The 15,193-nt window shown below is 44.3% G+C and overlaps 1 protein-coding gene across 1 annotated transcript; it reads left to right on the top strand.

Moving 5' to 3' along the window:
• Window positions 1-2,352: 2,352 nt before the first annotated feature.
• On the top strand, window positions 2,353-3,494 carry LOC109754085 (uncharacterized). The gene has a single exon (XM_020313011.4). The coding sequence runs from the start codon at window positions 2,395-2,397 to the stop codon at window positions 3,274-3,276; it is 882 nt and encodes a 293-aa protein (XP_020168600.1). The 5' UTR covers window positions 2,353-2,394; the 3' UTR covers window positions 3,277-3,494.
• The last annotated feature ends 11,699 nt before the right edge of the window (window positions 3,495-15,193 follow it).

Genomic DNA, 15,193 nt, shown 5'->3' with positions numbered 1-15,193 from the left:
AATATCAAGATATACGTGCCATTTTTTTTTCTTGGAAATTTTTGACATTTCAAAATATGTTTAAAACACATTTTAAAAATCAGAAGGGTGCGCTCCCATGTGCCAAAACGCCACTCTCAGATAAACATAGATATAGATAGATATAGAAATAAAAAGTCAAAATTACCCTAGAAAATCATTGATTGCAATTTTTTTGTTGATAGCTAGAGTTAGTTGGTACCCCGGCTCCTCTTTTGTAGTGCTAGCTAGGGTACCGCAAAATTGCTCTAAAACTAAAACTCCAAACCCGCGAGCGGACAAGACATGTTTAATACGCTGTAGTATGCTCACAGAACAACCCAACAGTGACACCAACTACATTGCCCAGCCTCCTAGTCATAGGGACCCAGGCACGTGGATGTCCGTAGATTTTTTGTGCCACTTTAGTCATTTTCTTTGCCCCCTGTTGCAGCAGCCTTCGAGTCCCCCTTTCTTGGTCATCACCCAAAAATGAATGAAATTACACGCAAAATAAACCACATTAGTGGGATCACGAGGACAAATTCCTTGAAAGCAAGATTTATTTCATGTCTTCTATTATGGCCCCAAAAGATAGGAGCCACATCAATCATAAAAACCTATCTACCATGTGCAAGAAAGGAACTAAACCAGTTTTGGAACATATCAAGCATATTTTCTGGTGTTTCCGTGACACCAAAAGCCACACTAGCAACGTCCCAAACAAATACTCCCTCCGTTCCTAAATATTTGTCTTTCTAGAGATTTCAAATGGTCACCACATACGGATGTATATAGACACACTTTAGAGTGTAAATTCACTCATTTTGTTTCGTATGTAGTCACCATTTGAAACCTCTAGAAAGACAAATATTTAAGAACGGAGGGAGTATATATTTAGCTAGAGGACAAGCAAAGAATATGAACTCCATAGTCTCATGGTCTCCACAAAACTCACACAAATCATTCCCGTGCAAGCCCCTCTGCAGCATGTTATCCCTGGTTAATATTCTAAACCTTCAGCTTTAAAGGAAGCTCCAACCTCCAAATGTGTGTATAAGCAAAGCTAAGCTTTTGGTAATCAAGAAAGCATACATTGACTGCATTTGTCACTTAAGTGCATTTGGAGGTTTCAATTATAGCATTGTTTTTTGAGACACCATACTTCAAACTTTGATGTGTTTAGCGTCAAGAAACACCACGGTTTTACAAAGCGTAGTAACTCCAGCATTATATTATTTTCGCAGTATTTTTAAAAAGAGGTCTTGACCTTTTTTCTTTGCGGGGTAAAAAGAGGTCTTGACCTTTTACGTTTACCAAAACGAACTGCCAAATATTGACTTGATGTACAGTAAAAAGAACTCTTGAAAGATACCGTGCTCTCAAACTAGGCCAAATGAATTTGGAGTCGCCGCCCCAGGGCCAAATTGATAGTATACGTTAGTCGTACTGTCGTAGTGGAGACCTGTTCAAAGGCGTACGTGTATTTGGACTTTTGGAGAGCAGCATGTGCATTAATTTCGGAAGTCAGACCTACGAAACGCGCGCGATCGAGTATTGTTCATCCTAATCAAACCATTAACTAAATTAAGATGGGATCCCGGCCGACAGTGAACATGGCAAGCTAGCTCGCTAGCCACTCTTCTCTTATCATGCAGCTGGAGAATCGAATCTATCGAGCTCGATCGATCCTACTCCTACTTGGGCACTGTCATTTTGACCGATCTACGTGCATCTCTCGTTGTTTGCGTCGCCATAACTGTCACAAGATAGCCTGAAGATCACTGAGTTGAACTGGGGTGCGTTGCTTGGTCCAAGTTGAGGGCACCGGCGACGCGTTGAACCCTCTGCTTCGTCGTTTGCCAGGAAGAAGATTAACTTAACTTGGCGATCGAGTAGAGCATCCAACAGTTACGAGGAAACGCCAATGTCAAAGGATCCGACGATCGACTTACACGTTCTTTCACATGTCTAGAGCATCCAGCAGATATAATTAATCTGTCTATGTCAGGCCAGGGGAATCTCTTTCTAATTAACTAGGCCTTCTCTTACATACTCTTACTTTAGTACTAGTCGATCTGCATCAATAAATTATCGACTGGAGGAGAGAGAGAGAGAGAGAGAGAGAGAGAGAGAGATTTGGTGAATAGCAATTGCTATATGCTGTCTTGCAAGCGGCTAATCGATCTAGATCGATATATACAGAGTCAACTGTACTACTGCCACACTGATCATAGGAAACTTCTCATCGAATAACCCACTCAATGCACAACCAAAAGCGCTAGATCGGATCCCTAAGATACCGCCCCACGCACGGTCTCCACCACTATATATAATCACCCAACCCTCCCTACTCTCAGCACCCAACTCGTCTCACTCAGCCGAGCCTCACTCACAATGGCCACTAGCACTAAGCTTGCAGCTCTTGGCTTTGTTGTCCTTGTGAGCATTGGGTTCGCCGATGCAGCAAGGATGCTAGCTAGCTCCTCCAGTGCTTCGGGTGGTGGTGGAGGAGGTGGAGGGGGAGGCGGTGCGAATGGTGGGAGTGGATATGGTGCAGGTTCTGGGTCAGGTGGAGGCTTAGGATATAGTGAGAGCGGCGGAGATTGGGGTAAGAAGTGGAACTTCGCCAAGGGATTTGGTGGAGGAGGAGGAGCTGGTGGTGGCGGAGGATCAAAGGGTGGATCCGGGTCTGGTTCCGGATCCGGCTTCGGCACTGGCAGCGGCGCGACTGGCTCCGCATCGGCCCCTAGCGGCGATGGTTATGCTAGTGCTGATGGTAAGGGTGGAGGCGGCGGCGGAGGTGGCGGTGCAAACGGATCTAGCGGAACCGGAGCCGGAGATGGCCTTGGCAAGGGATATGGTGAGAGTGGCGTGTCAAAGGCACCGGCTCCTGCTGCCGGTGGCGATGGTACTAGCTACTCTGATGCTGGCGGTAGTGGTAACGGTGGTGGAGGCGGTAACAACGGAAATGGAGGTGGTGCCGGCGCTGGCGCTGGACAGGCCGGCAGCGACGACACTTCTGGAGGCTTTGCAAATGGAGGAGGAAGCGGCAACGGTGGTGGCGCAATTGGAGGTGGCGCTGAAGGTCCAAGCGTTGGGGTTGGATCTGGTGCTGGGTCTGGCGCCGGTCAGACCGGTAGCACTGGCTCTTATGGCGATGGATATGCCACGGGAATGGGCGGTGGCATGGGTGGCGGCACCGGTGAGAGCCAGAATGGCGGAACTGGCAGCGGTGGAGGTAGTGGATCCGGATCAGGTAGTGGAGGATACAACTAAACTACCCTTTATTGAACAAGCAAGAACGGGACCTTCACATGTATTTTAATTTCCATCATTTTACTAGTATTTCAATCGAAGGACATGTGGCATGCACTAAGGGGACAAAATAGCATTTCGTGAATTAGCATTTAAGTCCTACAACTGTTCAGGCGGGCTTGTGCCAATAGACGTATTAATAATAATGTGAAGGAGTACCTCCTTTGTAATTTTCTCTATTTCAATAGTCAAATTGATTGATTCCGCCTTCCAGTGTCTTTTTGAGTTTTGACCCAAGACCGCGCAAAGGATTGCCGAAGGCTACCAGAAAGAGCTTTGATTCTCTAGTCATTTTCATTGCTTGGAGCTTGTTGAAGCAACGAAATGTGAGAGTGTTTAGAAATATGGCGCAACACGCAATATCCTCCAGTTAGTTAATCTCATTCTCGACGAGGTACACACTTGGAGAAAGACTGGAGCTAGGTGTTTCCAAACATTTATGAGATAGTAACATGTAATTGAAGGTGGGTGTGTGATGGCTAGCTGGTAGCCTAATTTGTTCGGCTTACCACATTTCTTGTAAATTGTTCACTGCTTTCTGTTATATGGTACGACGCAATTTGCGTACCTTCGAAAAGAAAATTCAAATTCATAATTTCATGGCAAAAAGGAGAATAAGGAAAGCATACACGGACTTAACAATAATCGTATTTGGAGAGGCCACCCACGATACCAACACTGAGAGCAACTCCAACGCAAGTCTGCCGCCGTTCATTTGGGTCGCCGCAGACAAATATGCTGGCCCAACGCCCCGACGCATTCTCAAAACGCGTTCGCTTGGCATCCGCGCGGACCCATTTGCGGCACAAATTTGCAGCCCAAATTTGCGGCTGAAATGCGTCGGCGCGGACGCGAAGCACGTCCTCTCGGTATCCGCCGCATCCCCACCTGGCGGCTGTCTAACTACCACAGTCTTTATTAATGACGACCGCCCACCGTGGTCCCACGCGTCAGCGACGGCGGTCGGCCGTTTTCAATCCGAGCGTGCGGTGGGGGGCCGGTCCTCATCCGCTTCTAGACGTCCCCGTCCCCATCTCGCCACCCCACTTTGCTCACCCCTCGGCAACAAACCCAAGCCACCGCGATGGGCTTCTTCTCCGGCAAGGGCAAGGGCAAGTGCCACTTCTCCTGGTGCACTAGGAGCACCGCGTCCCCCTCCCCTACCCCGACGTGACGCTGCCACACGACTGGCACTTGGATCCAGAGAGGATCCCAGTGCCGGCGGCGCAGCGGTTGGCACGGGCGCATGCGGAGGAGTTTCGATGCTGGCGGCAACTGCTAATGTCGGAGCAACACCGCGACCCCACCTACGCGTTCGATTCTCCCGCTTAGGAGCAGTGGTTTGCGTTCGAGCATGAGGAGGCCAGGAGGCGCGGCATCCGTGACGTGCGACATGGATCCCCGCTGCCGGCCCTCGTCGTGCGGGACGAGGACCAGGAGGCGGAGGTCGCCTACCAGGCGGCGTTGGCAGCAATCCTCCGTGAAAGCGAGGAGGAGGAGCAACACAAGGAGGAGGAGGAGGAGGCGTACCAGGCGCGCATGATGGAGGCCATGGCGCTCTCCGCGGCCGTCGACTGCGTCGTGGCACCGTTGAGGCTGCCGTCCCCTATCAAGGCCGAGCCGGCGCCGACCCCTATCGAGCCCATCTAGCGCTACTCATGGACCGGGATGTTGCGCGAGTGGGTCAGTGCACCACCGGTCTGGTTGGGGGCGACGCTGGAGCAGGAGCAGGCCTACCTCGAGCAATGGCGCCAGCAAAGGCTAGCCGAAGAAAGCCACGAGGGTGAGTACCTCGAGCAGATGGAGTGCGACGCGAAGGAGGAGCCTTGTCCGCAGTGGGCCTGCCCAGCCGGCGACAGTACAACCGGAGGCGGACCACGTCGCTAGAGCCTGGTCGACGACGTTTCCGTGGGTTGGCCAGGCGCCGACACTCATCGACCTCGCCTGCCACTACTGGGAGATACCTTATAGAAAGAATCTTAGCAGTAGCGCTGCTACATTAGACAACACTTCTACTACTAGTAGTAGCGCGGGTAACAACCAGCGCTACAGGTAGTAGTGTAGAAGTAGAGCGGGACAATCAGACGGCGCTACTGGTAAGTTGTCCCAATGCCACCCTACCGGGGCTACCCGTAGTAGCAGCGCTACTGCTAAGTTGTCGCAATGCCACCCTACCGGGGCTACCCGTAGTAGCAGCGCGGCCTGCAAATCCCATGCTATTGCTAAACTATAGTAGTGGCGCGTGCCTACTGCCCACCGCTATTACTATGTGTGTGCACTGTGCCAGCAGGTGGGCCCCACTTAACAGCAGCGCTGGCAGCTGACCTGCGCTACTGCTATTGGGCTTAGCAGTAGTACCCGCCTAGGACCAGTGCTATTGCTAAAGCCACCTTATCCAACTCCCCGCGCCCGACCTTCTCCCTCCCCTCACTCCTCATTGCCTCACTCTCTCTCCCTCCAGCCGTCGCCACCGCATTGCCACCACCGTCCTCCCTCCTCCTTCGCCGGTATGCCGCGACCCTCCTCCCTCCTCCCTCCTCCTCCGACCGCGCCCTCATTCCTCCTCCGGCAGGCCTTCTCCCACCGCCCTCCTCTCTCTCCTCCACCCACCCTACTCCTTCCTCCTCCTCCATCCTCTTCCTCCGCCTCTCTCCTCCCTCCTCCTCCTCACTCCTACGTCCTCCCACCTGTCCTCTATGCTATAAAAATGTTAGACAATTTTTTAGGTATTATGTTGTTATAGAAATTTTTAGTAGTTTCGTTTACAGAAAGTACTATGAATGTTGAGGTATAGTGTTGTTATAGAAAATGTTAGTAGTTTCGTTATAAAAAAACATTTAGTACTAATTTAGGTATAGAAAGTTTCAAAAGTTTACTAATTTTGTTCATAGGTTTGGATGTAGTTGATGCCTAGTGAATTTTGAGAGAGAGAGAGAGAGAGAAAGAGAGACCTAATGAAATGAAATGGTTTCGCAAAAAAAGAAATGTTACGCTTGCCGTCAAAATTAAACCACTGAATGCAATGATCATACCAAGTTTGAAATTTTCTATATAAATGCTCATGTGTGGCGCGGGATATATCACCGACGAGCCGGTCGACGACGCCCAGAAGATCACCGACGGCACCCGCATCCTCGATAGCCATCGTCTATAGTGAGTAAACATGTATATCTAGTGTTGCTCAAATATGATGGTGATATAGACATGTGATATGTAGTGTTGTGTACTAGTAGTGCTGTCACACATGAATATTTGGAAAATGAAGGATACATGTTTGCCCAAGTGGCCTATGTTTGCAGGAACACCTCCTAGTGGCCTATGTTTTGCCGGAGTGTTGATTAATTTTTGTTCCGGCAAATTTCAGGCGCTCGATATGTCCTTTTTAGCAAAGGTCATGCCGGATTTTTCTGTGAATTTAGCATGGCTTGTGCTGGAATGCAGGAAATATCGAGTGCCTTGGATTGGCCGGAAACAGAACTAAATGACATTTTGGGTTGACTTTAAGTCTGTCGGGGATCTATATATGACAGTGAGGGAGAGTGTCCACCATATATGAGATCAGAAGAAAGCCGACTGTTGTCGTGGGGGTCACTCTTCCTCTTCTTTCTCGTGATAGACCTTTTGGTAATGCACAGGAAGGAAGAGAAGAGCGACCATCACCGACAGTCAAAAAATCAGTGACAGAGAGTGTCCACCATATATGAGAGAAGAACAACCCCGACTGTTGTCGTGGGGGGGGGGGGGAGCTTCTTCTTCATTTGAACGTGCTAGACATTTTGGTGTAATGCACTTCCAAATGAGGCTAGGAGCTTCCATCACCAACTGTCGCAAATGTCAGAGAGGAAGAATCCCGACTGTTGTCGTGGGGGTCGCTTCTCCTTAGTTCCCGTGTGCTAGACATTTTCGTGTAATGCACTCAGGGATGAAGGGAGGAGCGACCGTCACCATCGATCGAATATATCTGAGAGGGATTGCCCACCATATACACCACGTGAGATGAGAGTTTTCAAGGAAAGACTCGACAGAACGAAAGTCAAACCATGATGAGTAATAATGATTTGTGTGTTGAGTTTCCTGTTATTTGCCATCGATTTTTAATCTTTGACTTATGAACACAGGAAATGTCTGACGACAATATGATTCCTGAGTGCGACTACTGCGAAGACGATCGGGGTATGTGCGACAGGATGCCTTATCTGCAAAACAATAGGTACTTCACCATCGTGCTGAGGAGACTTTCCACGTTTTTACGATACGCAACGACAAGTATTTTTTCGTAATTATGCATGACTTGTGGATTTTGGCTTCAATGGGTAATTTTCAATTGAAATATATAGTTCATCCCATGTCATGCAAGACCGCATGTCTTGGAAAAGATCGGTTTTGAAGATAGGGAGAGAACAAAGACGAAGTGTGCTCACCTTAGGACCAAGCATGGTTTCAATTTTTCGGTTAAGCTATTCAATGCACCAAATAGCTCGTATTTCAGTTGCTCAACTTGGAGAGGATTTTGTAAGGCCTATGAATTTAAGGAGGATATCATTCGATCTTCGGCCCGAAGATGAATGACGATAATATCGACATTTGGGTGGATGTCGAGAAGCTTCCAGTTCTACCTATTTGTGATTTTGTCAAATACATTTGTTAAGTAATTTATATTATTTAGTTAAAAATCATTGACGGCTTATTTCCTTTAACAACTTATTTCCATTCTGTAAAAAATGTATGGAAGATAGTAGACAGAACCTACTACACTGATGGCTCTGAACTAAGTTACGAGGAGAAAGATCATCTTATCTCATTTATTATTGATGTTGAGAATTTCAATATCAATTATGAAATTCCTCCACATTATGGTCAATACATGCCACTAGTGCATGTGTTGAACTACGATAACATCCATGGAGGTGGCATGGTAAGATTTTTTACTATTACGACATCCGTGCATGTTTTGCTTATATTCTTATAAAGCTAAACTACATTGCCAACTATGACATTATTATTATGTTCTTCAATAGAAAATTCGGAAGGATTGTGTGCCTCATCTGATGTTTCCGAAAGGTCGCCTTGATGTTATTACCTTACGGCCAAGTCTGCCTAGGGTTCACCGCCGTTCATACAAGATTTCTCAAACTGATGAAGACATCACAATCAAAAAAATGGAAAAAAGTTATGAATAATCATAGGGGGCTATTTGGAAGCAACATTGTGCGAAGCGCACGAATTGGAGACAGGATAATCTCCATTTTTCATAATGGAGAGTCAGGGGCTATTTTGTTTTATGGTATTTTACCTTAGAGAGCGTAGCAGGTCCTAGCTACTCCCTCCGTTTCAGTTTACAAGTCCTGCGCGTATACCTAGGTTGCCAATTTTATCACCCTAATATAAACTATATAACACAAAAATTATACGGTTTGAAAATAGAACATCTGAAGTTTATATTGGTATATTTTTTGTAATATATAACTTGTATTAGGTTGGTCAAATTGACGACTTAGGGGTACGCGCACACCCTGTAAACTGAGAGAGAGGGAGTAATACTCATGACCATGTGCTAAGAGACCAATTAACTAGGGTTGGTTATGACTATGATAACGAGTAGAAGTGGTTAGATGACTATGATAATGATGAGTGTGACTTGTTTTATTATGATAATGATGATGAGTTATTATTATGATGATGATGCTGAGTTGTTATATCATTATGAGCATGATGAGCTATTATATCAGTCGGTGAAAGAAACATGCATTAGATTCAAGTGGAGGCAACATGGTGCAGATCCAAAGTACTACTAATCCAAACAAAGTCACTTTGATTCGTAGTACTTTGGATCTGCGCCATGTTGCCTCCACTTGAATCTAATCCACGTCTTATTCACCCACTGATATAATAAATAATCATGATCATAAAATAATGTGATAAAACTACTATATAAAATATTTACAAACACAGTGCAAACACGCAGAAGAAAATAAAAAAAATTTAGCAGTAGGCTGGTATGACAGGCGCTACTGCAATGTTGTGTTAGCAGTAGTGCTGGCTTAACCAGCGCCCTAGCAGTAGCGTGGTACAAACCGCGCTACTGCTAGGTATCATAGCACTAGCGTGGTACAAACCGCGTCACCACTAAATATTAGCTGTAGCGCCCTAGCCCCGTGCTACTGCTAGGCGAAAACCCTGCGCTACTGCTAGGGTTTTCCCTAGTAGTGGGCCCCGACGACAACGACGAGGACGCCTAAGGAAGCGCGCCTCCGAGTAGTTTGTAGTTTTATTTAATGTAACAGCGGACTCGTGGACTCTTGCCGGCCTTTGTGGCCGGCATTAATGTTTAATTAACGTTTTTGTTTTTCAAAATGTTTGCTTGATTTTTTTCGCGCAGACTTAAAAATGGGTCGGGCCGGCGTTGGGTGCAAGCGCGAACCCAAACACGAAAGCGGGAATGAGTGTCTGATGACCCAAAAGTATAGGGGATCTATCGTAGTCCTTTCGATAAGTAAGAGTGTTGAACCCAATGAGGAGCAGAAGGAAATGACAAGCGGTTTTCAGCAAGGTATTCTCTGCAAACACTAAAATTATCGGTAACAGATAGTTTTGTGATAAGATAATTCGTAACGGGTAACAAGTAACAAGAGTAACTAAGGTGCAACAGGGTGGCCTAATCCTTTTTGTAGCAAAGGACAAGCCTGTAGAAACTCTTATATAAAGCAAAGCGCTCCGAGGACACATGAGAATTACTGTCAAGCTAGTTTTCACCATGCTCATATGATCCGCGTTCGTTAGTTTGATAATTTGATATGTGGGTCGACCGGTGCTTGGGTACTACCCTTCCTTGGACAAGCCTCCCACTTATGATTAACCCCTCTCGCAAGCATCCGCAACTACGAAAGAATAATTAAGATAAATCTAACCATAGCATGAAACATATGGATCCAAATCAACCCCTTACGAAGCAACGCATAAACTAGGGTTTAAGCTTCTGTCACTCTAGCAAACCATCATCTACTTATTACTTCCCAATGCCTTCCCCTAGGCCCAAATCATGGTGAAGTGTCATGTAGTCGACGTTCACATAACACCACTAGAGGAAAGACAACATACATCTCATGAGAATATCGAACGAATACCAAATTCACATGATTACTTATAACAAGACTTCTCCCATGTCCTCAGGAACAAACGTAACTACTCACAAAGCATATTCATGTTCATAATCAGAGGAGTATTAATTATCATTAAGGATCTGAACATATGATCTTCCACTGGATAAACCAACTAGCAACCCATAGGTACCAATATGAGGTTCTGAGACAGAGATCGGATACAAGAGATGAACCAGGTTTGAGAGGAGATGGTGCTAGTGAAGATGTTGGTGGAGATTGACCCCCTCTCGATGAGAGGATCGTTGGTGATGACTATGGCTTCGATTTCCCCTCCCGGAGGGAAGTTTCCCCGGCAGAACAGCTCACGGCGGCGCTTCGTCCCGAAAGCTTCCTTCTGATTTTTTCCAGGTCAAAACACACCATATAGCAGAAGATGGGCACCGGAGGCCTGCCAGGGGGCCCACAAGGAAGGGGGGGGGGGCGCGCTCCACCCTTGTGGATGGCAGGTGGCCCCCCTCTGGTGCTTTCTTCGCCTAATAATTTTTTATTAATTCCAAAATGACTCTCCGTAAATTTTCAGGAGTTTTGGAGTTGTGCAGAATAGGTCTATAATATTTGCTCCTTTTGCAGCCCAGATTTCCAGCTGCCGGCATTCTCCCTCTTCATGTAAACCTTGTAAAATTAGAGAGAAAAGGCATAAGTATTGTACCAAAATAAGTAATAATAGCCCATAATACAATAAATATCAATATAAAAGCATGATGCAAAATGGACGTATCAACTCCCCCAAGCTTAGACCTCGCTTGTCCTCAAGCGAAAGCCGAAATCGAAAAATATGTCCACATGTTTAGAGATAGAGGTGTCGATAAAATAAAATACGGACATGAGGGCATCATGACCATATTTAGAACAGCAACATATATTGTCATATAATTTCATATGCTAAAGTAACAATTCGTTCACAAGGTAAAGTATGAATCAAAAACTTCATTGAAAACTAACAAACTATGATCTCAGTCATTGAAGCAATTGCAATTTATCATAACATCGGAAAGAGTCAATTCAAGAGCTTTTCAGCAAGTCCACATACTCAACTATCATTTAGTCTGTCACAATTGCTAACACTGACGCGATACTTATGGGTTCAAAGCTTCAATCGGACATAGAGAAAGACAGCGGCTTATAGTTTTGCCTCCCAATCTTTTACCTCAAGGGTAATATCAACAATAATATTTTATGATAACCTACATCCGAGTGGATATATATATATCTGGATCTTTCTCCAACACATAGTGCTTGCCAAAAGGAAAAACGTGTAAAAAGGAAAGGTGAAGATCACCATTACTCTTGTATAAGGGTAGAAGATAAAAGTAAAAGATAGGCCCTTCGCAGAGGGAAGCAGAGGTTGTCATGCGCTTTTATGGTTGGATGCACAAAATCTTAATGCAAACGAACGTCACTTTATATTGCCACTTGTGATAAAGAACTTTATTATGCAGTCCGTTGCTTTTATTTCTTCCATATCACAAGTTCGTATAAAGCTTATTTTCTTCACACTAATAGATCATACATATTTAGAGAGCAAATTTTATTGCTTGCACCGATGACAACTTACTTGAAGTATCTTACTCAATCCGTATGGTGGACTCTAATGGCAAAACTGGTTTAAGGGATGTTTGGAAGCACAAGTAGTATCTAAGAGGGAAAAGCAAGCTCAACATGTTGGAGGATCCATGACAATATAACTTCTATTCGAATATAAGAAAACATAACCCATTATGTTGTCTTCCTTGTCCAACATCAACTTTTTAGCATGTCATATTTTAATGAGTGCTCACAATCCTAAAAGATGTCCAAGATAGTATATTTATATGTGAAGCCTCTCTTTCTTTTTTACTTCCTATTAATTGCAACAATGACCAAAACTATGTTTGTCAACTCTCAACAACTTTAATTCATCATACTCTTTATATGTGAAGTCATTACTCTCCATAAGATCATTATGTGATCTTTTTATCTCTTTTTATTCTTTCTCTTATTTTATTCCCTCAAGATCCAAAACTACTCTTTATTATATCTAGCTCACGGACTCGATTACATAGATAGATCTCGAAACAAAACTCGAAGCCATATCATACTAAAAACTTTATTCTACTAGATCAAGATATAACCAAAAAGATCGAACTAAGAAAATCGATAAAAGTAAAGGTGTGATGGTGATACGATACCGGGGCACCTCCCCCAAGCTTGGCAGTTGCTAAGGGGAGTGCCCATACCCATGTATTTATGACTCTTTCTTCGGAGGTGGTGATGATGAAGTTGTTGTTAGCTTGATTAAGCTACCCTTAGATCCTGCAATTCTTGGAGTACTTGTTGAAGCATAATTGCATTCTTATGGATCTCTTCTAAAAGATGCTTGTTTTCTAGCCACCATGAGCTTTTCCCTGCATCACTTTCACTTGGACGGGATATGTCCCAATTGGAAGGTATGTGTGTGCGAGGTGTATTCTCCACTCCATAATTATGAACTAGATTATGAAAGTTGTTCCGATGTAACCTGTGTAAGGGCCTCCTGGGAGGAAGACCTCCTTGTATTTGTTGGCCTTCATGGTTAGTCGTAGCCCCTATAGCTTGATGGGGATTGGGAATAGTGGAGATGCCAGCCAGAGTGCCTCTCTCCGAAGCCGGAGGGTGGACCTCAAGCGAATCCCCTTGATCTTCTTCCATCGTGGCTTCCTAGGTATCCGCCCTCCTGAGTTCCATCTGCATCAACCAAGCATCGTCGTCCCAATTTTTGGAGGAGGAGGAAGACATGATGCCTGGCATTGAAAACCCTGAAGAAAACAGCTCAAAACGAAAACAGGAGATATTGCCGTGGTACGGTGGTCACAACCTTCGGGAGATTATATAATGAATTTTACCGACCAAAAGAAGTGTTGTGCAAGAAAACGGAGTCCGGAGGGCACACGAGGTGGCCACAAGGTAGGGGGACGTGCCCAAGGGGGTAGGGCGCGCCCTCCACCCTTGTGGTCTCCTTGTGCATCTTTCGGACTACTTTTAATTTTCCTAATTTTTCAAATATTCCAAAACGGAGAAAAATTGCTATTAGAACAGTTTTGGAGTCGGTTTACTTACCGTACCACATACCTATTCCTTTTCGGAGTCTGAAACGTTCTAGAAAGTATTAATTATATTGGTTTCAACATTTATGGGAGTACCTGAGATATAATGTTTGATTCTTTGACAGTTTACTACCTTCGAATTTGTGCCTTCGGCATTGTTGATTTTGATGGCACCGGAACGGTAGACCTCCTCGATGATGTAAGGACCTTCCCATTTAGAGAGAAGCTTTCCTGCAAAAACTCTTAAACACGAGTTGTATAGCAAAACATGATCACTTACATTAAACTCACGCTTTTGTATCCTTTTGTGATGCCATCTTTTAACTTTTTCCTTAAACAACTTGGCATTCTCATAGGCTTGGGTTCTCCATTCATCAAGCGAGCTTATGTCAAATAACCTCTTCTCACCGGCAAGTTTGAAACCATAGTTGAGCTCTTTGATTGCCCAATAAGCTTTATGTTCTAGTTCTAGAGGTAAGTGACATATGCTTTTCCATAAACCATTTTATATGGAGACATACCCATAGGGTTTTTATAAGCGGTTCTATAAGCCCATAATAAATCATCAAGTTTCTTAGACCAAATCTTTCTAGATCTATTAACAGTCTTTTGCAAAATCAATTTAATCTATCTATTGCTCAATTCTACTGGACCACTAGACTGAGGATGATATGGAGATGCAATTCTATGGCTAACATCATATTTAGCAAGCAATTTACGGAAAGCACCATGAATAAAATGTGAACCACCATCAGTCATTAAATATCTAGGGACTCCAAACCTCACAAAAATAACTTCTTTAAGCATTTTAATAGAAGTGTTATGATCAGCACTACTAGTTGGAATAGCTTCTACCCACTTAGTAACGCAATCAACATCAACTAAAATATGTGTATACCCATTAGAGGAAGGAAAGGGTCCCATATAATCAAAGCCCCAAACATCAAATTGTTCAATAACAAGTGAATAATTCATAGGCATTTCCCGGCGTGTACTAATATTGCCAATTCTCTAGCATTCATCACAAGACAAGACAAACTTACGAGCATCCTTGAAGAGAGTAGGCCAATAAAACTCAGATTGGAATACCTTGTGTGCAGTTCTATCTCTATCATGGTGTCCTCCGTAAGCCTCGGAGTGGCACTTGCGTAGCATCTGTTCCTGTTCATGCTCAGGTACACAACGTTTAATAACACCATCTACTCCTTTATAAAGGTGTGGGTCATCCCATATTGTCTTAAATCATAGAAAAACTTTTTCTTTTGTTGGTATGTGAAACTAGGTGGTATAAATTTAGCAACAATGTAATTAGCATAATCAGCATACTATGGAGTATTGCGAGAAGCATTTATGACAGCTAATTGCTCATCAGGAAAACTATCATCAATAGGCAGTGGGTCATCAAGAACATTTTCTAACCTATACAAGTTGTCTGCAACGGGGTTCTCGGCTCCCTTTCTGTCAATAATATGCAAATCAAATTCTTGTAGCAAGAGAACCCATCTAATAAGTCTAGGTTTAGCATCTTTCATTTCCATAAGATATTTAATAGCAGCATGATCAGTATGAACAGTTACTTTGGAATCAACAATATAAGATCTGAACTTATCACAAGCAAAAACAACTGCTAAAAATTCCTTTTCAGTAGTAGCATAA

This window comes from Aegilops tauschii, chromosome 5 (assembly GCF_002575655.3).
Source record: "Aegilops tauschii subsp. strangulata cultivar AL8/78 chromosome 5, Aet v6.0, whole genome shotgun sequence".
Taxonomy (NCBI): Eukaryota; Viridiplantae; Streptophyta; class Magnoliopsida; order Poales; family Poaceae; genus Aegilops; species Aegilops tauschii.
This window is presented reverse-complemented; position numbering and strand designations above follow the sequence as displayed.